The sequence below is a fragment of the Solanum tuberosum genome, unplaced genomic scaffold, assembly GCF_000226075.1.
Source record: "Solanum tuberosum cultivar DM 1-3 516 R44 unplaced genomic scaffold, SolTub_3.0 scf00099, whole genome shotgun sequence".
In the NCBI taxonomy this organism is placed as follows: Eukaryota; Viridiplantae; Streptophyta; class Magnoliopsida; order Solanales; family Solanaceae; genus Solanum; species Solanum tuberosum.
Window position 1 is genome coordinate 286,530 of NW_006239023.1, and position 25,605 is coordinate 312,134.

General features: G+C 35.5%; 2 protein-coding genes across 7 annotated transcripts; both read left to right on the plus strand.

Moving 5' to 3' along the window:
- Positions 1 to 17,020, plus strand: LOC102578642 (putative B3 domain-containing protein Os03g0621600). Of its 6 annotated transcripts, XM_015309061.1 has the most exons (8): positions 1 to 1,059; positions 1,346 to 1,547; positions 3,215 to 3,305; positions 7,810 to 7,993; positions 14,307 to 14,790; positions 15,284 to 15,361; positions 15,511 to 15,674; positions 16,554 to 17,020. In XM_015309061.1, exons 4-8 carry the CDS (start codon positions 7,859 to 7,861, stop codon positions 16,827 to 16,829), a joined length of 1,137 nt encoding a protein of 378 aa, XP_015164547.1. In that variant the 5' UTR covers positions 1 to 1,059; positions 1,346 to 1,547; positions 3,215 to 3,305; positions 7,810 to 7,858; the 3' UTR covers positions 16,830 to 17,020. The 6 variants fall into 6 exon arrangements, with proteins under 6 accessions (XP_015164547.1, XP_006348063.1, XP_015164548.1 ...); XM_006348001.2 differs by having other exon boundaries at positions 1 to 1,547; XM_015309062.1 differs by lacking the exon at positions 1,346 to 1,547.
- A 1,522-nt stretch (positions 17,021 to 18,542) lies between these two features.
- On the plus strand, positions 18,543 to 24,865 carry LOC102578979 (AT-hook motif nuclear-localized protein 1). Its single transcript, XM_006348002.2, has 5 exons — positions 18,543 to 19,378; positions 20,772 to 20,839; positions 23,525 to 23,656; positions 23,828 to 23,989; positions 24,325 to 24,865. Exons 1-5 carry the CDS (start codon positions 19,042 to 19,044, stop codon positions 24,595 to 24,597), a joined length of 972 nt encoding a protein of 323 aa, XP_006348064.1. The 5' UTR covers positions 18,543 to 19,041; the 3' UTR covers positions 24,598 to 24,865.
- The last annotated feature ends 740 nt before the right edge of the window (positions 24,866 to 25,605 follow it).

The window sequence follows — 25,605 nt, forward strand, 5'->3', positions numbered from 1 at the left end:
TCCAACATTTCTTTTCGTCCTTCACCTTTTTCCTGCAAAATTCCTAATAACCCTTACATATTTTCTTTCCATTTTCATAAATTTAGTTTCTTCTTTTAAGCTTTGTACTTTCTTCTGCAGTAGCAGAGTATCAGTCAGTCATTAGATTTACACTGCACATGGTCAGATGATCTTTCTGTAGATACTACTAATTCTAGCATTTGCTAATTTTCTGAGTTTGTACTTTTCTTGGTATTTTGTTTGTTGTATATATTAACATTCGGAGAAAGGATTTTATTTTGATTATCTTGTAATTCTGGGGTTTTGAGTTCTTGAAAAAAAATATTTTTCTGCTGTTTTGGGGGCTTAAGTTATTTGGAGTTGTCTTCAGGGTTTAAGGGGTTTTGAGTTCTTGAAAATAAAATATTTTTGCTGTTTTGAGGGCTTTAGTTATTTGGACTTGTCTTCAGGGTTTAAGGGGTTTTGAGTTCTTGAAAAGAAAATCGTTTTGCTGTTTTGAGGGCTTTAGTTATTTGGAGTTTTCAAGGTTTAAGGGGTTTTGAGTTCTTGAAAAATAAAATCTTTTTGCTGTTTTGAGGGTTTTAGTTATTTGGAGTTGTCTTCAGGGTTTAAGGGGTTTTGAATTCTTGAAAAGAAAATCTTTTTGCTGGTTCGAGGGCTTAAGTTATTTGGAGTTTTCAGGGTATTGGTTATTTTATTATTGTATATATGAGTGGAGGAGAAAGGAGTTAGTAGTTCTGGGGTTACACCTAAAGGAGATGAAGCTCCTGAAAGCTACAGAGTAGCCCCAAGAAGTGAAAGTAATAGTAATATTGAGTTTAGTGGATCGACTCTGGCAAAAACACCAGTGAGTGTGACAGGAGAGATGACGAAGAAGAAGAGGGCAAGACCTAGGGGCTAGGAAGTATGGACCAGATGGTAAAGTAGTTGTTGCATTGTCACCAATGCCAATATCAGATACAATTCTTCTTGCTGGAGATTTTTCAGCTTGGAAAAACAGTGGAAGTTGCCCAGTTGATTCCTTCAAGAAGAAGAACAAGTTTGAGGTCGAAACTACAGGTAGCATTTCCCCCAGGCTGTTGTATGTTTTAAAGTTTCGATCGAATGATACTTAATGCTTGGTTAATGAGATTAGGATTTTGTAAATGTTAGTTTATGCGGCTGAAATAGTTCTTGTAGCCTCCCGCAAGTCCATAGAAGAGCTCCCTTGCTTAGGGTCAGCCTTCTAATAGAAAGTCTACTGCTTTCCCCCAATCAAACCAAAACTCTAAATGGGACTTATGCATGGTAATGTCATAAAACTTTTCCCCCGATCTGAAATATAGTCTGTTAACCATTGTTGAAGGTAGCAATGCAATTAGGTGATGTTAAAGAAAAGAGAAAAAAGTTTCCTATAATCGAATATCATGAGAAAAAGGTTGCCTAAAGGCCTAGACGGGACTCTAGGAAGTTACCTTGGGAGATGTGCGCGGGTGAATGTTTTCTGCAGTATTTGTGGAGATGTGCGCGGGTGAATATTTTCTGCAGTATTTTGTTGTGTCTCGGAGGTAAGTAACTATTCTACTTTTTTGAAAAGATTCAATTTCTTCATATATGTTCAGATGTGCAAATATTTAAAATGTTTTATGTGAAATATGTGTGGTCATGAGTGACCTGGATAGTATATGATGGTTGGATAACCGTATGAGATTGCGATTAATGGGATTGCGTAGGTTGAAATTTTTGGATAGCTCTAGTTACTCGGGAAATTTTAGCCAATTTTTAAAAAAGATTTTGGGAGTTAGCCAAATTTTGGCTCCTTGAGAGGAAGGTGAATATGGAGGCCTAAGGATCTCTTTTAGATACATATGAGACGAATGTCATTTAGGGGGGGAGGGGTGTAAAGTCCCATAAGTTTTTAGGCTTACAATTTTGATAAAAACGGGTTTAATGATTAAGACAAATTTAAATAATGATAGAAGAATGAAAATACTGAAAAGACGAATTTACGGTGCTACATAAACGGGGAGAGGGAGTATTTGTTTTACTTTGGCCATGAGAATTATTCACTTTTTTCCTAGAGTTTTTTTTCTCACTCTATTTAAAAATTTGCATTTGGCCATGAATATTGTGTTTGGAATTTGGAGATCACCCAAAAGCTTGTTTTCACCTTTTCAATTTCACTATATTTTTCTTCTTCAAATTTTAAATTTTTTATTTTTTATCAATATATCCTATTTAAATTATATTTCATATTTTAAATCATATTTCATGTTTTTTAAAGGATAATCACATTCAAGCAACCAAACATTATTTGCAAACACTATAACCAAACACAAATCCATCTTTAACTTCAATTTCAAAAAATTTCAAATGAGATCTAATCTATGACATTAACTTGAAAATAATTGCTTGAAGATTAAAGTAATAACTTACACCTCGTGAGCAACAATTTAAACTATATCACTAAGTCTTACTTATGGGATATTTTATGACTCTTGCCGGCTTTACAAAGTCTAATTTATAGGGGTACTCTATAACTTTTGCATTAGGGGAAAAGCGTAGCTCAGGGGCCTTAAAAAAATAACTTGTGCCTCACGGGCACCCTTTTACACTATTTCACTAAATTTAACTTATTGGGTACTCTATAACTTGTACCTAATGGGCAAAAGTTAGAACTTATGTCTGATGGTCAACATACCTATGTTCTAACTTTTGCCTATAAGACAAAACTTCTAGTTCTTTGTGCAGGTTTAATGTCTTGAATGTCTGCCTTATGTAAAAAAGTTGGACCATCGGATGAAAATCCTTTGTGAATTGGAATGACCATCTTTTCAAGGAACCTAGTCAACATGATTAACAGTGGACATTGTTTTCTTGTTCTTTTTCTTGGTCATAGCAAATGACTGCTTTCAACAAATTTTTTATGCTATGAAGAGTGAACATTCCGTCTTTTTGTCAAGGAGAAAAGGTTTTGATGTTTTTTAGAACTAGAATTCAAAGTGGAGATGTCATGTAACACTGGTCTCCATATGTGTATAGGCCCGAACCCAATGATTTGTAATTTGTATGTATGTGTTGAGATCAATTCCTAATTGTTAAAAGTGTATTAGATGTGAATTAGTCATATGGATAGGATAGGATTGTGCTATTGGTTCGAGCGACTCCGCAAAAAGCTCCTGATTAGGGCTTAGAGATTGGATCCAATAATGAAGTTCGTCCTTTACCATGACAGGGTATCAGATGGCTCTGGCAAGGTGGGCAAGATATTGTATCATTATGAGGCTCATGTGATGGTTGTCGGTTAGAGAAACTACCCAAGAAAAGTAAATTATATATTTTCAGTATTTGTTACTATTACATGCATAATCAATTGTAAAGTTTGGTTGTTAATGTACACATGCATGCTTTACTTTTCAGTTGACTATTTTATAGTCTACCTTTAGAAAGTCTTTCAATCTAGTATATTCAGTTTAGCTAGTTGTTTCATTCAACTATTTTACATAACGTACATTTCATGTTTTGACGCCATTTGGCGCTGCATTTTTAAATTATGCAGTTTTAGATTTTTAGGATCTGCAACATATGCTTCACTAGGGTTTTTCTCCATCAGTATTTGATGAGACCTCTTTACTTCTAAAGGGATACAATTTATCTAGTTATTCAATACTTTGTAGTCATGGCTAGTGGAGTATTCACATAACCGGGGATCTTGTCCTGACACGTATCTTTAGTTTATTAGAGGTTTCATAGACGAGTTAGATGAGAAAGTTAAGTAATTGTATTCAGATGTATTCAAACACACATCATTATTATTTAGACTTTTAGATAAAGTTGTTGAGATGATTTTGTTTTTATTTAATTATTGTGATGCTCATCTATTATAAAGCTTTTGCGTAAGTCGTTAAGTCTTCCGCATAGTAGTAAGCCAGTCCAAGTATTCTCTTGGGACCAACAATGGTTCTGAGTGCCGGCCACGTCCGGGGTGTAGGCTCAAGGTGTGACATTTTATATCTCATTTTCTTTGAATTAGGGTCTACAGTGCATTGCTATTGAATATTTGGCACTTTTAATCACATTACTACACTGTTCATTCTTTTTTTTGCCATGAGTTAAGGCATAAAGTTTTCTCCTTAGAGAATATGTAGTCCAATCCACATTGTTCTTAGCTACATGTGTTTGGCTGAAATTGTCTTTCGATTCCAGGGTGTATATGTATTTTTTCTACTCGAGATCTTTGAATTTAGACCTCCTTAAATTACTATGTAGGAATTACCACATAGATGGCCACAAGATTTAGCGAGCAGAAAGAATACGGGAAAGATTACTATTTATCTCAAATGACCAGATAATACACCTAGGCCTGTCATCTATTGTGAGAATTTTGTTTCTATGGTTTTGTTAGGAAACTGACATTATTTACTAAAGTTTATGGCCTTAAACCTGGAGGTGAATGTCTATTCCAACTTTCAAATCGGTCAAAACATATGTTTACTATACATGGATCCAACAAGGTAGATGTAACTCAAACTACTTTGAGTTGATTATTGTGAGGCAGTTGTGAGAACAATAATCAACTCACATTACATTCTTCTCACGGCGAGGTGCTCGGCTTTTTGAATTAAGCTCCAATTAATATTAAAAACTTAAAATATGTAATTGCATATATAAACATCCTAAATCTCAATAGCAATAACGTATATCGAAGAAGAAAGAAAAAGAGAGAGGAAGACTCGCAGGTTTGCTAAAACACCAAATAAACCCTAATATTGCCTTTTAATTATCAAATTAGGCCTCTCTTTTTTTTTAAAAAAAAGGCGATGCCTTTGCCACCTTGCCTCATCGTGTCGACACTCGCCTTTTATCGCCTTTTTAATCTCTCCTTGCCTCGCCAGGAATAGGCGACAAGACCTCGCCTCTAGCCAAAGGCGATAAGACGCTCGCTTTCACAACACTGGAAGGACAATTTCCAAAGAAAAGTGGAAGCAAATACAACTTTTATTACACATCAGACAATCAGATTTTAGTCCACAAGTCTTTCAAAAATCAAAACAAGAGGAAAGCAATTGCAAAGTAAGAAGACAATTACAACAGAGGCTAGATTCAAACCAAAGCTTACAGGAGGCGGGATCCACAATCTCAAAGCAGCTATGGTTTCAATTTCCAAAATCGTAACAAAGGGCAAACATTTCTCATGAAGATCGAAAAGAAGCAGAGAGTACAAATCATACTTGAAACCGACACCAATCAACAATCTTTGAGAAGGAGTGGGGAAGGAGGAAGAAGAAATCTGAAGAAATATGTATTGGTTGAACTTTGGAGTTGCCGAAAAAGTCTGGTTGGTCACCGGAGGAGTCTAGTTGAAATCCCTAAAATTATCTTCTAACTTTTAAAACCCTAAATCAGTCGGTTTTTTTTTAAAAATAATACAAAAGGCGACGCCTTTCTTGCCTCTCGCCTTTTGTCACCATGGTGTCGTCGCCTTTTGGAGATTGCCTCGCCACAAAGCTGAAAGGTAATGAAGGGTCGCCTTGCCTCACCTCTCGCCATTGGCGATGAGGTGATCGTCTTTCACAACATTGGAAACATTTCTCATGAAGATAAAAAATAAGTAGAGAGTACAAATCGTACTTGAAACTGACACCAATCAACACTCTTTGAGAAGGAGTGGGGAAGTAGTCCACAAAGATGCCAGTAAAGTTGAAATGGAGAGGATAGATGAGGATGAGAACATATACGAGACATTAAACATACCTAGGTCAAGGATTGAGCTTTTGGGATTCACAATTGACGGATCTTCAGGAGACCCCTCAGTTTCCTTATCGAGCCTCTTCAAGCCAGCCACATTGGGAATTTGCACTAGTGAAAGAGGACAACAAAAGCTTCCTCCTGGGCCAGCCATTTATCTTTAGTTTCTTTTTGATTTACCCTAAAATTAAATATGACCCATAGGCCACTTTCATATATATTAAAAATAACCAAAATGTCTACAAAAGCAAATTAACAAAAAGTCCCAAGGGGCAAACTATGCAAGCGCAACATGCACAAAAATATAATGAGAGTAGGTCGTCAGGATGTTTTTGCCATGTCCAACATAATATTCTAAGTAGATAGCACCATAGGTGTGATAACACACTAATTAAATGTGCTAAAAATAGAAATAAGGCAAGCCTAGAACTATGGAAAGAAAGAATGTTTCTCCAAAATACAAGCGCTATTGGTTGTAACAAGTAACTTTGAAAAACACAAGAACAAATTAAGCAAAAATTATTACAAAAACCAATGCTTTCTTTAGGAAGTTTAAAACTCAAAAACAAAAAAGAAAGAAAAAACAAGTGTATGACTCTGGTATAATATGATCTTACACTTGTTTTTTTCTTTATTTTTTGTTTTTGAGTTTAAAACTTCCTAAAGAAAGCATTGGTTTTTGTAATAATTTTTGCTTAATTTGTTCTTGTGTTTTTCAAAGTTACTTGTTACAACCAATAGCGCTTGTATTTTGGAGAAACATTCTTTCTTTCCATAGTTCTAGGCTTGCCTTATTTCTATTTTTAGCACATTTAATTAGTGTGTTATCACACCTATGGTGCTATCTACTTAGAATATTATGTTGGACATGGCAAAAACATCCTGACGACCTACTCTCATTATATTTTTGTGCATGTTGCGCTTGCATAGTTTGCCCCTTGGGACTTTTTGTTAATTTGCTTTTGTAGACATTTTGGTTATTTTTAATATATATGAAAGTGGCCTATGGGTCATATTTAATTTTAGGGTAAATCAAAAAGAAACTAAAGATAAATGGCTGGCCCAGGAGGAAGCTTTTGTTGTCCTCTTTCACTAGTGCAAATTCCCAATGTGGTCGGCTTGAAGAGGCTCGATAAGGAAACTGAGAGGTCTCTTGAAGATTCGTCAATTGTGAATCCCAAAGCTCGATCCTTGACCTAGGTATGTTTAATGTCTCGTATCTGTTCTCATCTATCCTCTCCATTTCAACTTTACTGGCATCTTTGTGGACTACTTCCCCACTCCTTCTCAAAGAGTGTTGATTGGTGTCGGTTTCAGGTATGATTTGTACTCTGCTTCTTTTCGATCTTCATGAGAAATGTTTCCAATGTTGTGAAAGACGATCGCCAATGGTGAGGCAAGGCGACCCTTCATCGCCTTTGTGGCGAGGTGATCTCCAAAAGGCGACGCCATGGTGACAGAAGGCAAGAAAGGCGTCGCCTTTTATATTTATTTTAGAAGCGATCGATTTAGGGATTTAAATGTTAAAAGATAATTTTAGGGTTTTCGTCTAGACTCCTCCGGCGACCAGCCAGACTTTTCCGGCTACTCCAAAGTCCAACCAATATATATTTCTTCTTCCTCCTTTCCCACTCCTTCTCAAAGAGTGTCGGTTTCCGGTATGATTTGTACTCTCTGCTTCTTTTCGATCTTCATGAGAAATGTTTGCCCTTTGTTTCTAATTTGGGAATTGAAACCATAGCTACTCTAAGATTGAGGATCTCCACCTCTTTTTCTTTTCTCTTCTAGTTTCTATCTCTTTTTTTTCGATCTTTTCCGCCTTTTCTTTTTTCGATTTCTTCCTCTCCTTTTTTCTGTTCTTCACTTCTCCTCTTTCTTTGAATTTTTTCTATTCCTCTCCTCCTATGTTACTTTACTGCAGCTTTTCCGTTCTCCATTGAGTTACTTTTTTGTTTTTAGCTTTTCCAATGTGCTGTAGTGGCCTCTAAACAAATTTGTGGAATCCTAATGTGCCTCCTCCTCCCTTCTAGTGGACCATCTCTAACCAATATTTACATGAAATTTTGTGTTTGTTTTATGTAGGGGGGAATAAATTTGTGGGAATATAGCATACTTTGTACGTAGAAGAGAGATGGTTAACCACCCCAATGAAGCATGTGAATTGTGCAACCGTACGTGCTTGTTGATACATGGAGAAAGGGATCCCTCACCAATTGTTAGCTCTTTCTTCAAAGTCATGATCGATGACAGTTTTCTCCAAGTTCTGGTATAATTTGATCTTTACATATAGTATTACCTGCTCTTACAGCCATTATATTTAACTTCCTTCAATTTGTTATGTAACTCCCTATTGCAATGTGATCCTGTAACACTTCTTTATTTAAACCATCCTATTTTAGTATGTGGATTACTCCTCTATTTGAACCATCCTATTTTAGTATGTGTATTACTCCTCTATTTAAACCATCCTATTTTAGTATGTGTATTACATCTTCGTCTATCATATCATTCTCTTAAAAAGCTCGGCCTAGATAATTAGGTTGCCTGCATTTAGGACCACAAACCCTTGACAAATCCTAAGTTGAGCGTTGGTTTTGTATTAATAGAACTTCATAATCTCATTTGAGTTGTCGAATGAATTCTGTCAATTGTAGCATTTCGTGTTTCAAACTTCGTAGAGATTACACTGCCTATAGAATATGAAAAAAAAAGAGGAATGTTAGAGAGATGACCTCCTTTTTTTTGACAAAGGTACTATTGTATTCTTAACAGTTAAGGAATGCTGGCCACCTTAAAAAATTGGTACACAGAAGTTAGAATCTAGATTTACTAGGCTCCTAAGAAATCTACAGAGTCATCTACTTCCTCTATACAGTTCTCTTTACACCAAAAAAATAGGGAGACTAGGCAACTCCATTTAACATCATGAATGGACCTAGATTTGTCTTCGGAGAGATGACCCTTCTTGGCTGGAATCTCTATCAGTAAACTCATCAAAGTAGGTTTTAGGGGATAAGGACAAATGTGATATCTAATCAAGAAAGTAAATTGGAGACTTAGACAGATAGCATTATTAGAAGTGTGTAGGGGAAGGTGGGTGAAGTATGACTATATTTCTGCCGGGGAAAGTGTGGTTGGAATACTCATTCCTTGAGATGATAGAAAGTTGAGTATGTAGAGGTTAACAAGAGGGAGTTTGTGTCAGGGGTGCGGTTTAGATACATTAGCAATGGAATGAAGTGAGAATTTAGGGGATCTCTATGGACCTATGAGGGAGGGGTCAAAGAAGTCTTTTTGGAAGGAGTTAGAAGCTGAGATATACCTAGGTAATGAAACTGTTTAAACCAATAACCACTTGTTCCTACACTGCAGACTGACCTCACAAATGTGGGCATTATTCCTTTAGTCTATCCGAAACCAACTGGATAATGCCAGAACACACAACAGACCTTCTCAGTTGTTGGATCAGAAGAGGAGGCAGCAAGAGTTAGAAGAAATGGTGGAGAATTGTCCCACCTTGTATATGTTGGACGGTATGGAAAGAGAGAAACAATAGATGTTTTGAAGATAGCTTTAGTTCCATTCATAAGATTTAGTGGAATTGTATTATAACCTTTTACTTTTGGTGTAAAGAAGAATGAGTAGAGGATGTTGAACAGTTAATAGATTTGTTAGGATTACTATAATTTTTGGAGGTCTCCAGCATATCCTTAATGTTGAAGAGTACATTACCACTATTCAAAAGAAATGTAGAGGAAGATGGAGGGATCTTTTTTTAGATTTGAGAACGTGTGGCTAAGTGTGATTGATTTTGGGGATAAAGTGATTGGTTGGTGATGGAGTTATGCAGTGGAGGGGAGACTTTCCTTAAAGTCTTGCCAAGAAGTTGAAATTGCTTAAAAAAATACAATGTTGTGGAAGTGTTGGGGAGGCTAGAGGTGAAACTGAAATAGATTATAAATGAAGTGGGGAATTAGATATGGCTGAAGTGAGGAGGGAGTTAGAAGAGAGGGAGGAGAGAAAAAAGGGGTTGGAAAGGGAGTTAGCCAATTCAGCCTTGGTCCAAGAGGTGAGTTGGAGAAAGATCGAAGGCGCTATGGTTAAATGAGGGGGACTCAAATACAAAAAATTTATATGGGTATTAGTCGAGAATACACAAAAGAACTTCATAGAGTTGTTAAAATGGGGTGATGCATGTTGGGGAGGAGGAAGTAGAGGGAGAAATTGTAGGTTTATACAACCCTATTAGAATAGGAATAAGTTTATACAATCCTATTAGAACAGGAATAGAAATAGAAATAGAAATAGGAATACTAAATAGTATCCTACTTGGTAAAGGATTGTATTCTAGGGTCTATAAATAGGGTCTCAATGTAATAATGTAAACAACAACAATTCACAACAATTCAATAATATTCTTTTCCTATATTTCTCACATGGTATTAGAGCCTCTACGATCTTGGTAAACAATCAAAGTGCTTCCGCTGCCGGCGGTTGGCTATTACTCATATATGCCGCCCGTCTGGCCAACAATTATGTTAGCAAAAGTTGGGTCACCGTGTATCTTTCTGGTGACTATTTTCTCATATTTGATTTATGTAAGCACCATGCCATCATTCTGGTGACTACTTTCTTATAGCTAACTTGTAGCACCGTGCCATCTTTTCGGTGATTACTTTTTCATATTTAATTTGTGTAGCACTGTGCCATCATTTCAGTGACTACTTTTTCATATATAATTTTTGTAGCACCGTGCCATCCTTTCGGTGACTACCTTTTTTGCATATCTGATTTGCGTAGCACTGTGCATCTCTTCGGACTACTTTTCATATTTAATTTGCGTAGTATCGTGGATTTTTCCGAACTATTTTCTCATAGCTGAGTTGCATAGCATCATGTGTACTCAGATTTGATTTGCATAGTTCCATTCGTCTTTTCGGTGACTCCTCAAATCTGATTTGCGTAGGGTTGTGCCATCATTCCGACCCTACCCATATAATTTTTCTTTTTTCAGTAGGGTTGAATTGTATGCACTAGCTTGAGGGGGAGTGTTAGAATAGGAATAGGTTTATACAATCCTATTAGAAAAGGAATAGGTTTATACAATCCTATTAGAAAAGGAATAGGTTTATACAATCCTATTAGAAAAGGAATAGGTTTATACAATCCTATTAGAAAAGGAATAGGTTTATACAATCCTATTAGAAAAGGAATAGGTTTATACAATCCTATTAGAAAAGGAATAGGTTTATACAATCCTATTAGAAAAGGAATAGGTTTATACAATCCTATTAGAAAAGGAATAGGTTTATACAATCCTATTAGAAAAGGAATAGGTTTATACAATCCTATTAGAAAAGGAATAGGTTTATACAATCCTATTAGAAAAGGAATAGGTTTATACAATCCTATTAGAAAAGGAATAGGTTTATACAATCCTATTAGAAAAGGAATAGGTTTATACAATCCTATTAGAAAAGGAATAGGTTTATACAATCCTATTAGAAAAGGAATAGGTTTATACAATCCTATTAGAAAAGGAATAGGTTTATACAATCCTATTAGAAAAGGAATAGGTTTATACAATCCTATTAGAAAAGGAATAGGTTTATACAATCCTATTAAAATAGGAATAAATTTATACAATCCTATTAGAACAGGAATAGGAATAGAAATAGAAATAGGAATACTAAATAGTATCCTACTTGGTAAAGGATTGTATTCTAGGGTCTATAAATAGGGTCTCAATGTAATAATGTAAACAACAACAATTCAATAATATTCTTCTCATATATTTCTCACACTATAATTTTTGGAGGTCTCCAGCATATCCTTAATGTTGAAGAATACATTACTACTATTCAAAAGAAATGTAGAGGAAGATGGAGGGATCTTTTTTTAGATTTGAGAACGTATGGCTAAGTGTGATTGATTTTGGGGATAAAGTGATTGGTTGGTGGTGGAGGGGAGACTTTCTTAAAGTCTTGCCAAGAAGTTGAAATTGCTTAAAAAAATACAATGTTGTGGAAGTGTTGGGGAGGCTAGAGGTGAAACTGAAATAGATTATAAATGAAGTGGGGAATTGGATATGGCTGAAGTGAGGAGGGAGTCAGAAGAGAGGGAGAAGGAGAGAAAAAGAGGGTTGGAAAGGGAGTTAGCCAATTCAGCTCCTTTTTTTTGACAAAGGTACTATTGTATTCTTAACAGTTAAGGAATGCTGGCCACCTTAAAAAATTGGTACACAGAAGTTAGAATCTAGATTTACTAGGCTCCTAAGAAATCTACAGAGTCATCTACTTCCTCTATACAGTTCTCTTTACACCAAAAAAATAGGGAGACTAGGCAACTCCATTTAACATCATGAATGGACCTAGATTTGTCTTCGGAGAGATGACCCTTCTTGGCTGGAATCTCTATCAGTAAACTCATCAAAGTAGGTTTTAGGGGATAAGGACAAATGTGATATCTAATCAAGAAAGTAAATTGGAGACTTAGACAGATAGCATTATTAGAAGTGTGTAGGGGAAGGTGGGTGAAGTATGACTATATTTCTGCCGGGGAAAGTGTGGTTGGAATACTCATTCCTTGAGATGATAGAAAGTTGAGTATGTAGAGGTTAACAAGAGGGAGTTTGTGTCAGGGGTGCGGTTTAGATACATTAGCAATGGAATGAAGTGAGAATTTAGGGGATCTCTATGGACCTATGAGGGAGGGGTCAAAGAAGTCTTTTTGGAAGGAGTTAGAAGCTGAGATATACCTAGGTAATGAAACTGTTTAAACCAATAACCACTTGTTCCTACACTGCAGACTGACCTCACAAATGTGGGCATTATTCCTTTAGTCTATCCGAAACCAACTGGATAATGCCAGAACACACAACAGACCTTCTCAGTTGTTGGATCAGAAGAGGAGGCAGCAAGAGTTAGAAGAAATGGTGGAGAATTGTCCCACCTTGTATATGTTGGACGGTATGGAAAGAGAGAAACAATAGATGTTTTGAAGATAGCTTTAGTTCCATTCATAAGATTTAGTGGAATTGTATTATAACCTTTTACTTTTGGTGTAAAGAAGAATGAGTAGAGGATGTTGAACAGTTAATAGATTTGTTAGGATTACTATAATTTTTGGAGGTCTCCAGCATATCCTTAATGTTGAAGAGTACATTACCACTATTCAAAAGAAATGTAGAGGAAGATGGAGGGATCTTTTTTTAGATTTGAGAACGTATGGCTAAGTGTGATTGATTTTGGGGATAAAGTGATTGGTTGGTGGTGGAGGGGAGACTTTCTTAAAGTCTTGCCAAGAAGTTGAAATTGCTTAAAAAAATACAATGTTGTGGAAGTGTTGGGGAGGCTAGAGGTGAAACTGAAATAGATTATAAATGAAGTGGGGAATTGGATATGGCTGAAGTGAGGAGGGAGTCAGAAGAGAGGGAGAAGGAGAGAAAAAGAGGGTTGGAAAGGGAGTTAGCCAATTCAGCTTTGGTCCAAGAGGTGAGTTGGAGAAAGATCGAAGGCGCTATGGTTAAATGAGGGGGACTCAAATACAAAAAATTTATATGGGTATTAGTCGAGAATACACAAAAGAACTTCATAGAGTTGTTAAAATGGGGTGATGCATGTTGGGGAGGAGGAAGTAGAGGGAGAAATTGTAGATTTTTACGAACTTTTGTTCAAAGTGGAAGCAGATTGAAGACTGAATTTGGGGTTTTGGGGGGGGGGGGTTAAGGTTCAATCAAATTTCATTGATGGCATCACGAAGATGCAGTCAGTACATGTAACTAATGTTTTTTGTCATGTCGCATTGGCCATGTACTTTGTAAAGCATGTAAACTAACCTATCACACATCGTATGATTCCGTTCCTTAGCTACTTGTAAAAGTTCTCTCTTCAAATTTCTCAATATCAACTGTAAAAATGATTTGTTTAATATAATTCAAATCTTGCTTGAATTAGATCACGTGATTCTGTACTTGCAATACCATGAAAAAGCTAGATCCTGTGTTTATGTTCTGAAGCTGTAATTTTTTTATTACATCCGGGAAAGGGATGTGAATTATGTGCTACCTCCACCTAAACTGTAAAAAGCCGGGAGCTCACCAAGTGAGCTAGCCACCTTCAACCCTGGAAGTTGTTATTTTCTTATGCCACCGTAGCTTATAGTTTAGTTGTAACAGTTGGGAGCCTCCCTCACAACAAGTGTGAGTACAATTCACACTATCCCCTTCCCCTTCCTAAGTAATGGAAGAAAAAGTACTTCAAAAATAAGCTTATGTAGCTTCTGAATGAAAAATATTGTTACAGTCCTTTATGATTCAATGCTCATGCATTTCTATTCTTCCGAAATAGTTGGCATACATTTGTTGCTTTAACTTCCCTAATTGTTATTTTATGCATTTAAATTGAGCACATGACAGGACAGAACTAGTGTAAAAATTCTGGTTTTTTTTGGATAACCAAATGCTCAATGTACAATTCAAACACTTCCAATGGTGTAGTGCGTAAATTATTTCTTTACCCTAGATGTTGAGTTACATATCAGTTTATAGACATTCATATTCTTAAGTACAAACTTTTCAGTACATTCCCCCCAGATTTGCTCGATTGATATCTCACTTGATGGATCAAGAAATTGAGCTGGAGGACTCTACTGGACAGCGATGGAAGGTGGGAATTAGTAATCATAATGGTTCACTTGCAATTCGACAAGGATGGCAGACCTTTTCGTCTGAGCATGATCTAAAATTGGGAGACTTCTTAGTCTTCCATTATATTCAGGGTCAGCACTTTGTTGTTCAAATATATGGAACGAGTGGTTGTCAGAAGATCAACTTTTACAATGGCACTTGCACGGGGAAGGAAAGACCGAGAACTAATTCTACAGCAACTTCTCATGATGAGCTGTCCACGGCAACTGACATAAATTTAAGGGAAAAAAAGAATTCAACACCCTCAGTTACTGCTGTACCAGTGTCTGATAGAGCTGGACAACTGCCAGTGACCACAATTTTTGCATCAAACATTGATGCTGACACTTTGAAATCAGCTGAAAATGGTGTCAAGGGTAATTTTCTTCCTTTCATATATGTCATATTTTCTTAATATATCCTTTCCGTGTCTGGAGAGATTGGAAGGGAAAAGGAAAGGAAATGAAAAATACAAAGAGGGAAAATGAAAAGGAAGTGAGAATTTTTCATGGCGCTAAAAGAAAGCTGATCTCTCTCTCTCTCTCTCTCCCCCCACTTCCCATCCTACTTCTCTAGTTAAACGAAAAAAGAAAAAAGAAAAAAGAAAATTTTGTACTGTTCCCTTCCTCTTCCTCATTTGCCATGCAAATTTGTGATTAAATTTGATTTGCTCCAGTATATATTTTCAACAACACAATGGTGTGTTTTGTTAGGCAGTCATTTGGTGTCTTTATACTAAGCAAATTCTTGTTCTGCTGTCTTAAATGTAGTTTTATTAATCTCTGACTTATTTGTGAGACTAGAATTTTCCTTTATCCTTTATTTTATTTTGATTTCTACCTGTTATTTGAGGGGCTCTGCGTCATGCAGGTAAGAAAACAAGAGTAGATAAGCGAGAACTGAAGCAGATGGCAGCAAAAACGCGTTGCCCTTCTAAAAAGTTAAATGGTATGACATTTTCATATTTAGTTTATAATTCATTTGATATCCTTTTCTCATAATTACTCATCATCCGATGCATGTATTCACTGCTCAATCCCTTTGACCGTCCTTCCTGCTATTTTCTTATTTGATGTATACTGCATGAGCAAATGCAGGAAAAGAGCCAAAAATAATAGAGAAAGATGGTCAAGGTTGCCCTGAGGCTGAAATTGGTAATAACAAAGCTATAGAAAGCGAGCCTGCTGATTCAGGAGACACATCATTTCTTGATGCTGGCAACTTCTCATGTTTGCTGCGAGTGGATGGTCGATCTTTTCTGGTGAAAATCTTACTGAAATATCATTCCTTGTGCTATTAGCTGGATTTTGAGGAATTTATTTATTTGATTTCTTCCGTGCAACATATACACTGCTTGAACAGTGTATATCCCTGCAGCATATACTGTTCATTGGAGTGACATGCATTTTAATATTGTTTTCACCTGTCCTTGGCATTGAATAATCATATACTTTCGGCCTAAATACTCTACAATATTTTCGATAATTCATGAAGATTGACGACAAAGGCTGATTACTTTGTCAGTAAACAAAATGTTTGAAGGAATAAACAATATGATTGCAAGCCAATTTTACTAATATCAGTGCATATTTATTTATACAAAAGGAGGATATCAGGAAATCACCACCGAGTTCATAGTAAATTATTATGCTAATTTTGATTGCAAGCATCACTCTGATGGTAAAGTTTATATTCTCTTTAATCTAAAAATTAATGAGAATAAGGACAATCTTTTTCAAAGAACCTAGTCAACATGATTGGCAATTGACATTGTTTTCTTGTCTTTTTTCTTGGTCATAGCAAGTGGCTGATTTCAACAAACTTTTTATTCTATGAAGAATGAACATTCTGTCTATTTCTCAAGGAGAAAGAGTTTTGATGTTCCTTGGAACATTGCCATATATCATTTTCTTTGAAGCAGGGTCTACATTCCATTGATATTTGAATATTTGGCACTGCCAATCATCTGACTACACTGTTCATTCTTTTTCTTTTTGCCGTGATTTACGGCAGAAAGCTTTCTCCTTAGAGAGTTAGTCCACTCCACATTGTGCTTAACTACGTGTATTTGGCTGAAATTGTCTTTTGATTCCGAGGTATATATGCTTTTATTCTCCTCAAGCCTTAAATTATTGTGTAGGAATTACCACAAAGCTGGCCAGAAGTTTTACCAAGCAGCAAAAAGATCAGAAAGATTATTATTTATCTCAAAGGACCAGATAATAGAACCAGGCCTGTCATCTATCATGAAGATTTCGGTTCTAAGGTTTTGACAGGAAACTGGGCATCATTTACTCAAGTGTATGGCCTAAAACTTGGAGATGAATGTCTATTCCAACTTTCAAATCTGTCAGAGCGCATGTTTACTGTGAAGGCAACCCACAAGGTAGATGGCACACAAACGACTTTGAGCTGATTATCGTGGGGCAGTTGTGAGAACAATGTAATGGGAGCTATGGCGAGATTTTACTTGATTTAAGCAAAATCTATAGTGGATAATGACTTTATTCATACTGTGCTTTATCTGTGAATGCTATGCTGATACTTTCTTTTAGCATCATCATCTACATTGAAGCAAATAAAGGGATCAAAGTTGCAGATTTGAAATGCACCCTTTTCTTTTTAATTAGAAACACAGCACAGCAGTTAGAAAAAGTAGCTCTGTCCGGCTGAACCCGTGCCACTAGTACTCATTGTGAGTGCCGCGGAGGTCAGAGCTGGCTATGCACCACTTGCAGGTGCCAACACATTTATATTTCAGTATGGGAAAAGTAGTCAACCTCCCCAAGTGTGAATGCCGCCATGGCTAAGGGTAGGCTTGTTGTCACCACACTTGCTAGTGTCATTGTTTGTCTTTAGATGTCATGATTCAGTTTCAGTGTTGATAAATTAATTGCTTATTTTATGTTACTGCATTTCATCATAATTGACTATCTTAGCTTATACTTGTATTTTTCACGAGATGGTGTTTTGAAAGGGTGATGTTTAATTTTGATTCCGTCGATTGAAGTTACTCATCTGGGTGGAAAGTACAGATAGAAAGACAAGCTAATTGTCAAATAATGTTGGTTCTTGGCTGGTATCAATAGATGGAACCACTAGTAAGACGATTTTTCCACTAGGTAGATTTGTGTATCCTTCTAGTTTCAAAGGCTTGAAAAAATAGAAAGTATAATAGTACGTCTAATTTGTCTTCAACTTTCAACTCCCAATTATACCTAGGAATGAAACCAATTAGACTTCCGCGGAAGTCAGACACGATGGGAGTTTGCATGTCTAGATAGAAAAGATATCATTGGACTATAGCACAAGATAACCCCAAAAGAATTATTATTATTTATGAAGCTTCTATAATTAGTGAAAGTTTCTATTTTAGATTGGAAATCTTCACTAGATTTTATTGTATACTGGTTATTGAGATAATCATAACTGCCTCTGGTCCCATAATACTCTTTTCCACATAGTTGGTTTCTCAAAATCAATTAATGTAGCTATTTTGATTCCTCATTCACCAACATATTCAAAAAGAAAATGTGCTGCAAATTATTCAAACTCCCACAAAGACCTGGATAGCATAGGAATATTTTCTTTGAGTAATTGTAATGACTCCATAAGTCATAACTCCAGGATTTTTGAAATATTATATGTCTTGTAATTGCCTCTTTAGATTTCTGTTGGACTTTCAACTATGGCATTTAAACTGTATAATATTTTTTAAAATAAAAAAATCAAGGGTATTTTTTTTTTTTAATGTTGTTTGAATGGTCAAGTTTAATTTACCTAAAAAGACAAAGACAAGGTCAGAGATTGGAAAATTTTGTATGGCACCAATGTTAACTTTACAGCTTGAAATAAATTAAATAACAATTTAAAAGTGAAGGGAGTTTTCTTCTTCCCAAATTTCTTTTGCTTTTTATATTCAATTCACTTAACTTAGTCATTTTTAAAAGCATCATTTATTAACAATCCAAGATGGACGTCAAATCATTTACTTAAATCATAATTAATGCTACTTTGAATTTTCCATTTAAATATTAGTACCTAATACTTAATTATTTTTTCATATTTTAATTAAATTTAAAATTATTTTTCCCGAATTTTCAACTTTATTTTTCGTCCATCACTTTTTTTTTCTGCAAAAAACCCTAATTTCACCAACTCTCTCAAGAAATTTTGAAAGCACAAAAAAAAAAATTAAAAAAAAAAAAAATTCTTTCCATTTTCATAAAATTAGTTTGTTCTTTTAAGTTCTGTTCTTTCTTCTGCAGTAACAGAGTATCAGTTAGTCATTAGATTTGCACTGCACATGGTCAGATGATCTTTCTTTAGATACAATTAATTCTAGCATTTGCAGATTTGCTGAGTTTGTACTTCTCTTGGTATTTTGCTTGTTATATATTTTAGCATTTGAAAAAAGATTGTATTTTTATTAGTATTTGTTATTATGGGGTTTTGAGTTCTTGAAAAACAAATATATTTTTGCTGTTTTGGGAGCGTAAGTTATTTGGAGTTGTCTTAAGGGTTTAAGGGGTTTTGAGTTCTTGAGTACAAAAATCTTTTTGCTGTTTTTGGGGCTTAAGTTATTTGGGGCTTAAGGGGTTTTGGTTATTTTATTATTGTGTATATGCATGGAGGAGAAAGAAGGAGTTAATAGTTCTGGGGTTACAGTTAAAGGTGATGAAGCTCCTGAGAGCTACAGAGTGGTTCCCAGGAGTGAAAGTAATAATATTGAGTTTAGTGGATCAATTGTAGCAACAACACCTGTAAATGTGACAGAAGAGACGAAGAAGAAGAGGGGTAGACCTAGGAAATATGGACCAGATGGTAAACCAGCCGTTGCATTATCACCAATGCCAATATCAGCTTCAATTCCTCTTGCTGGAGATTTTTCAGCTTGGAAAAACAGTGGAAGTCGCCCCGTTGATTCCTTTAAGAAGAAGAACAAGTTTGAGGTCGAAACTCCAGGTAACATTTTAGCCCTCCTATTGATCGTTTTTCCCCCCTATTTGCATGAGTGGGTCTGTTTTATATTTTAGAATTTGAATGGAATTATAAAATGTTTCAGTATTCATGCTGTTGAATAGTTATTTGTGATTAATAATGTTTCAGTCTGAGGCAGGGTCTACTGGTGTGGATTTGTTTGCCCTGTTTCTGTTTGTTTCTGCATTGTTCATTGAAGTGAGTTATTGTAAGTATTTAACTTAAACTGGGGTCCCCCCTATCATTGGGTCTTGATTTCCTGGCATTTATGATGTTGAAGAAGATACTAAAAGCGGAGAATCTTACTGGATCTAAAGCTGCAATTTTCTTGATGCATTGAACCAAATAGAGTTGGACCACTTGGCTGTGTATTCTTTTAAGCTGATATGACTGGACAGGTCTGTCTTTACCCAGTAATTGTGAGATGGAATAAGAAAAAATAACCAAGTGCATATAACGAAGATGCCGATTAACTTTTGCAAAGACAAGAAAGTGATGGAATCTATATTGTTCTGACCCATCTGACTCACATTCTTGTACTATTCATCTTTTTACATGACAAAAAAATATTGAGCTCAAAATCAGTTGATTCAGTTATAGTTGTACACGTAATCATAATGTAGATGGGACCTGGCACAAAAACATTTGCTATTTGAATATTCAGTCATTCACTATTGTGCAAGATATTCTACTGCTGTGATAGAGAATACTAGACATTCAGTTAGAACAGTAGTCATATATGTTTGCATGGCCCTATTAAAGTAATATTCTTTTACCACCTCATTGATCGTTTATCTTCTCGATTTCTACAAGATTAAATTTTGTATTTAGCAGCGATGTGTTTTAAGATAGTTTATTCTCTCAGAATAATAAAAGGGTTATCATCATTATGAAACATTTGAAGATATATTTCATGAATGCATGAGAGTAACAAAATTCTGTTTATTATGCTGTTTATCAAATTTTGGAAACTAGAATGCAAATATACATGGACATTTGTCAGTAGATGTAACTTTGTTATTGACAATATATCAACAGATGTAATACTGTTGTCATTTATAATCATGCAAAAATGAAGTGCCTCAGTGAATATATTAATAAGTCATCAAAAAAAATAAAAAAATGAATCCATTAATAGACTTGACCAGTGAACCATTTGGAAACTTAGTAGCATCTAGTTTTCTCCAATTTTCCGTTGAAGCTGGTTAAACTTGCTCTCTTTGTGTTTTGCTTCAATTTGCTTCAACATAATACTATCTAAATATCATGCTAATGAATTTTACTTGTTGGAAGCTGATATTACATTTAAAAGTTGAGTTCCCTGTGTCTTGAAGGTTTAACTTTGTTTGAGCTAATACTAAACTCTGTATTTCCTTAGGGGAGGAGATGGCATACTCTGTCGGTGCAAATTTTACACCGCATGTGATCACTGTTAATACTGGTGAGGTAAGCCTTATGTATTAATGAAATTCAAATGCTCATACTCCATTATGCCTACTTTATGACCTGAAGAAAGGAAGGATGGTGTTTGTTGAAGTTAGAGTTATGGAGAGACTTATCTTATATGTTCCTTCCATGAGTTATGCCTAATTATAAAAATTTTAGAGTAGGGATACTAGAGAAGTTAATCTGATGTTATGGACTACTACACAAATAGTGGTGTAACTGAAATAGAAGGAACGGTAAACCTAACTAATGAAAGTTCATCTGTGCTCAATTTTTCAAACATCATCTTAGCTTCTAGGTATACCCTTGCGAAATTGGGTTAAATATGGCTTCTAGCTGGCGATATGTGCAAATGTGTTTCTAGGAAAGCACTGATAAAGCACGAATAGGGATACTGGGTCAGACATGTTGATCAAATATGTGATTCTATTTTCCATATGTCAAGTTCAAATTTCTCTAGTGTATTTGACTAGTCAAAAAAGAGTAACTATAAGAGGTGACTTGTAAGCAAAAAAGAACTTCCATACAGATATATTTTGGCTATAAATGTCAGTCAGCCAAAGACGTCAGACTTATATTTCACACTATCTGCGAAACGATGAATAGTGAAAACACATGCCACCCCTTGGTGAAGACAATAGAGAAGGTATATTGGTGAAAAGTAAGAATTTTCTCCTGAATTTGACATGAGCTATAATTATAATTTCTGATGTATTTTTCCTTCTCAAAAAAATAATTTCTGATGTATTTTAGGAGAAACAGGTTAAAGCACCTAAATAAAGTGTGCTTCTCGGAACATGGTATTTTGCATTGTGATAATTCAATCTGACGGAAGAAACATGTACTGAACCTTTGTTTCCTTTAAAGGATGATGTATTTTTAATTCCTGGAATAAGCTTAAATGGCTGCCTTCTCTATTCTCCATCTCCTCCTCCTTGTTTTTGACCCCACCAACTGAGTGCTTCATTTGAATTATAGAAATAAAATTAGGTCTTCTGCTTAGACCCTTGGGTAATAGGAATATATTATATGGCTGTCTCTTATGCAGTAGAGATTGACGCATGCATGTCATTGCTGTATTCTATATTTAAAATTTTCTTTGGTATGAAATATGAAAATCAATTCCCACTAAAGCAGGTGAGTTGGATGTACAAAAGTTTCACATACACCTACAAATGGAGTTTCTATGTATCTCTTCAAAGGTGAAAAATAAATTTGTATATCAAGAACTACCCCATTTAGACAAATATTTTGGCTTTTGCTTTGCTGTAATTCATCTGCATTTAGCCTCTTGCTAGTTGCATGCTGCTGTCTACTGCTGAATGAAATGAAGACATTATCAACATGGTTTTTAAGGCATCATAGGCTGATGAACCCTAGATTTCTTCTGATAAAAAAATTGTCAAAAAGGTTAATTTTTTGGGAAAGGGTAGTCAAAGAAGACAATGAGTTGGGCGGAGGTAGTTTTAGTTGTTACTCTTATTGTGATTATTACTTCCTACCCAGTCTGATTGATACAATAACCAAGAACTGTAACTGGATAAGTAATTTATATGGCTTCAATTCACCTGCTTTCTCAATTATACATATTTTACATTTAACAAATGCCCTATGATATACGTAATTGTGAATGGTTTGATGTACAACTAGTAGATATCTCAATATCCATATGTAGATCTTCCTTAGGCCTGTAACAAGTGGCGGGTGCTTATTGGTTATTTCTATTGTATAATAAAGAACTAGACTTTGAGTGCTAACAATGCAGCGCTAATTACTTCTATTTAGTATGTCTTGAAACCAACATCCCTTGAACTTTTGGAATTTAGACAATTCCTGGATGTAGTGGTTGTATCAAGACAACTTTTTTAAAAGTTCATACCTTGAATCAAACATTTTTGTGGTTTTCAATGGTGCAGTACTGAACATCTGAAATAGGTAATACAATACTGGAATCTTGAATATGGGTGAAATAAGCAAATTTCAATTCAATGCTCAGTTGCCCTTCGCTCACGGAGCATCATACCTGAAGAAATTAAACACTAGATCTGGAGACCCAAAAGTTTATAGCCTTGGGAACGTTTTTTCCGTACTTTCACATTTATGATTTCTGTAGTGATTATTGTCCAGAAAAGATGCACTTAACCTACTTGTGCACATGTACTAGGTGCTTTAGATTGATACCCTCTTTCCGTTATGGTTGGACTTTAATTGGCTTTCATGGACTCCCAATTTCCAGTGAAAATGATTTAAAATTTTATAATATGTGTGATTTGGCAATGACGGGCCTTGCCATTTGAGAAAGTAAGTCATATTTCTGGGAAATGCAAAGTAGAAAGTAGGTTGAACAAAGTGGGATGGATGTAGTGATTGTCAATCCAAATATTAGAGAGTTAACTCTTTCCAATTTGATATGGGGCTTGGTATCGTAGTCAATTGAGGGATACATAATTAATTCTCATGCAGCTTGTCCGTCAGGTTAAAGTATGTATTTGATGAAACATACTTACTAGAACTTGCACCAAATGCAAGAAAAGTTCCATCTCACTGTTGGCAAACAATTATAGTAGCTGAGGAACCTTGCTTCTGAACATTTATTTTTGCTGAAATTTCCTTGGATGTTTGTACTTGTTTTAGAATACTTTAAATCCAATTTCTTTTTGATTTATAATTTCTTTGGTGTATTAGGATGTCAACATGAAAATAATTTCATTTGCTCAACAAGGATCTAGAGCTATTTGTGTGCTGGCTGCAAATGGTGCAATTTCAAATGTTACACTCCGTCAGCCTAATTCTTCTGGTGGTACCTTGACCTACGAGGTGTGAGCCGTTTACTTTTACTATGCACAAAAAAGCAAGAAAAAAATCATGCATGCATAGAAAGTATACTTCTGTCCCATTGGGAATGAATGCAAGAACAATGATGGATTGTTCATCATCAGAGCATTTCTTCTAATCTAAATTATGATTTATGATTCTTGCTTTCTGCAGGGTCATTTTGAAATTCTCTCTCTGACAGGATCATTTATGCCTAGTGATAATGGAGTAACAAAAAGCAGATCTGGTGGGATGAGTGTCTCTCTTTCAGGCCCTGATGGTCAGGTTATGGGAGGAGGACTTGCAGGCATGTTGGTAGCTGCTGGTCCCATTCAGGTTAGTCTGGAACTACCAATGTTTTTGCCCCACTTATTCTTATTCCAACAAGGTGTTAGGCAACAAGCTGTTCAAGTGAAAAGAATCACATTTTGGGATCATTGGCTGGAATTGCCACACAAAATATTATTGATCTTTCGTTTCCTGTACTTTTCCGTTGTGTGCAATATGCATTCCATGTTAGCAGGAAAGTTCTTGAAATCTTATGAATGGGCAATTGCACCCACAGATAACTGCTACTTTGAATATCTTCTTCCTTTAAAACTTCTGCTATTTCCTCATTTGTTTACGACAACGATTTTGCAAAACTAATCTGAACGTCTTGAGTGCATCAGATTGTGGTCGGTAGCTTTCTACCTGGTCAACAGCTGGAGCAGAAGCCAAAGAAGCAAAGAGTCGAGCATGCTGCTTTTGCTGCCCCTCCCATTTCTGAAGAACGAACTGACGGTGCTTCCTCGGGACCAAGTCCCAAAGTTGCTGCCTCTATTTCCTTTCCTGGGGATAACTTGATCACTACAAATTCTATATACAGCTCAAGAATCTCAGCGTCACAAAACAACATATCTTTGCCTGGAATGGAACCTAAAGAGCAGAGCCCGTCGTCCTGATTGAACTGATCATTGTTATCTTATTGCTAATTGTTAGCCTCATGATCCCTTTATCTGATGAATATTAAAAAGTAATTGACTTTGATAGGATTTAGTAGGGCATAATTTGTGTTTAGTTTAACCTAGAAGTACTTCACTCTTGTTATAGGTGCCACAAGATAGGAATTTTCCACCAGTAGGAGCTGTTATAAATTGTCACATTTTTCTGATTGACTCAATGTTGATGTACCACTAAGTCTTTGTATGAAATTGCAGAATCTCATTCTAAGATTTGATGAGTAAAGAGTAAGACTGAAAATACGCAAAAAGGAGGCTGTGTTAAAAATGGATTTGTGGTTCAAGGTCTTTAATTTTTATCCTTCAAATATGGGTTGGTCTTTAGTTTTTTTTCTTCTTATAAATCGAATTCATGCCTAGTGGGGCATAAGTTCTTAAAGGGTGTGGGGCATAACTTGTGGATTATCTTGATGAGAAAATATAAGCTTATATCTCGTGAAAAATTATTTATTTTGACAGACAACTATTGAAGATCAAACACAAATAGGAGCAAAAGTGCAAATGACCCAAGGAAAATATTTTCGTAAAATTTAGACTAGAGTGAAGATGAAGTGTGTTAGAAGGTGGGGAGAACATTATTAACGTGGAATAACACTTGTGTATTTTGTTTTCCTTACTTCTATTTTGAAAAAGTCATTTTCCTCATTTTTAGGGAACTTATTTTCCTATACAAAATATTTTCAAAATTTTAATCAAGCGAACATGAGAATCTCGAAAAAACATTTTCCTCTATACGTAACAAACCCTTGGTGAAAGTATAGTGAATCATAGTTAGGAATGGGCATTGCATTTTATGAAGGAATAAATGGTTGGCAAAAGGTGGAGCTGGAAGCTGATGAGCTCCACATGGTATTTTGTTTTATTAAACAGAAGAAAAACAACATGATATGACCTGACTAAAGATACTTTTTCAGAGCCCAACTTCAATTGATTAAAGTTCAGTTTGACAGT

What these genes read in the sequence shown, in the direction of transcription:
- LOC102578642 (XM_006348001.2), top strand. Translation starts at nt 7,859, where the DNA reads ATGGTTAACCACCCCAATGAAGCATGTGAATTGTGCAACCGTACGTGC. An exon ending in AGCTGAAAATGGTGTCAAGG is followed by an intron (nt 14,791 to 15,283) that starts GTAATTTTCTTC and finishes TGCGTCATGCAG; the next exon opens with GTAAGAAAACAAGAGTAGAT. An exon ending in CCCTTCTAAAAAGTTAAATG is followed by an intron (nt 15,362 to 15,510) that starts GTATGACATTTT and finishes GAGCAAATGCAG; the next exon opens with GAAAAGAGCCAAAAATAATA.
- LOC102578979 (XM_006348002.2), top strand. Translation starts at nt 19,042, where the DNA reads ATGGAGGAGAAAGAAGGAGTTAATAGTTCTGGGGTTACAGTTAAAGGT. An exon ending in GTTTGAGGTCGAAACTCCAG is followed by an intron (nt 19,379 to 20,771) that starts GTAACATTTTAG and finishes GTATTTCCTTAG; the next exon opens with GGGAGGAGATGGCATACTCT. An exon ending in TCACTGTTAATACTGGTGAG is followed by an intron (nt 20,840 to 23,524) that starts GTAAGCCTTATG and finishes TTGGTGTATTAG; the next exon opens with GATGTCAACATGAAAATAAT.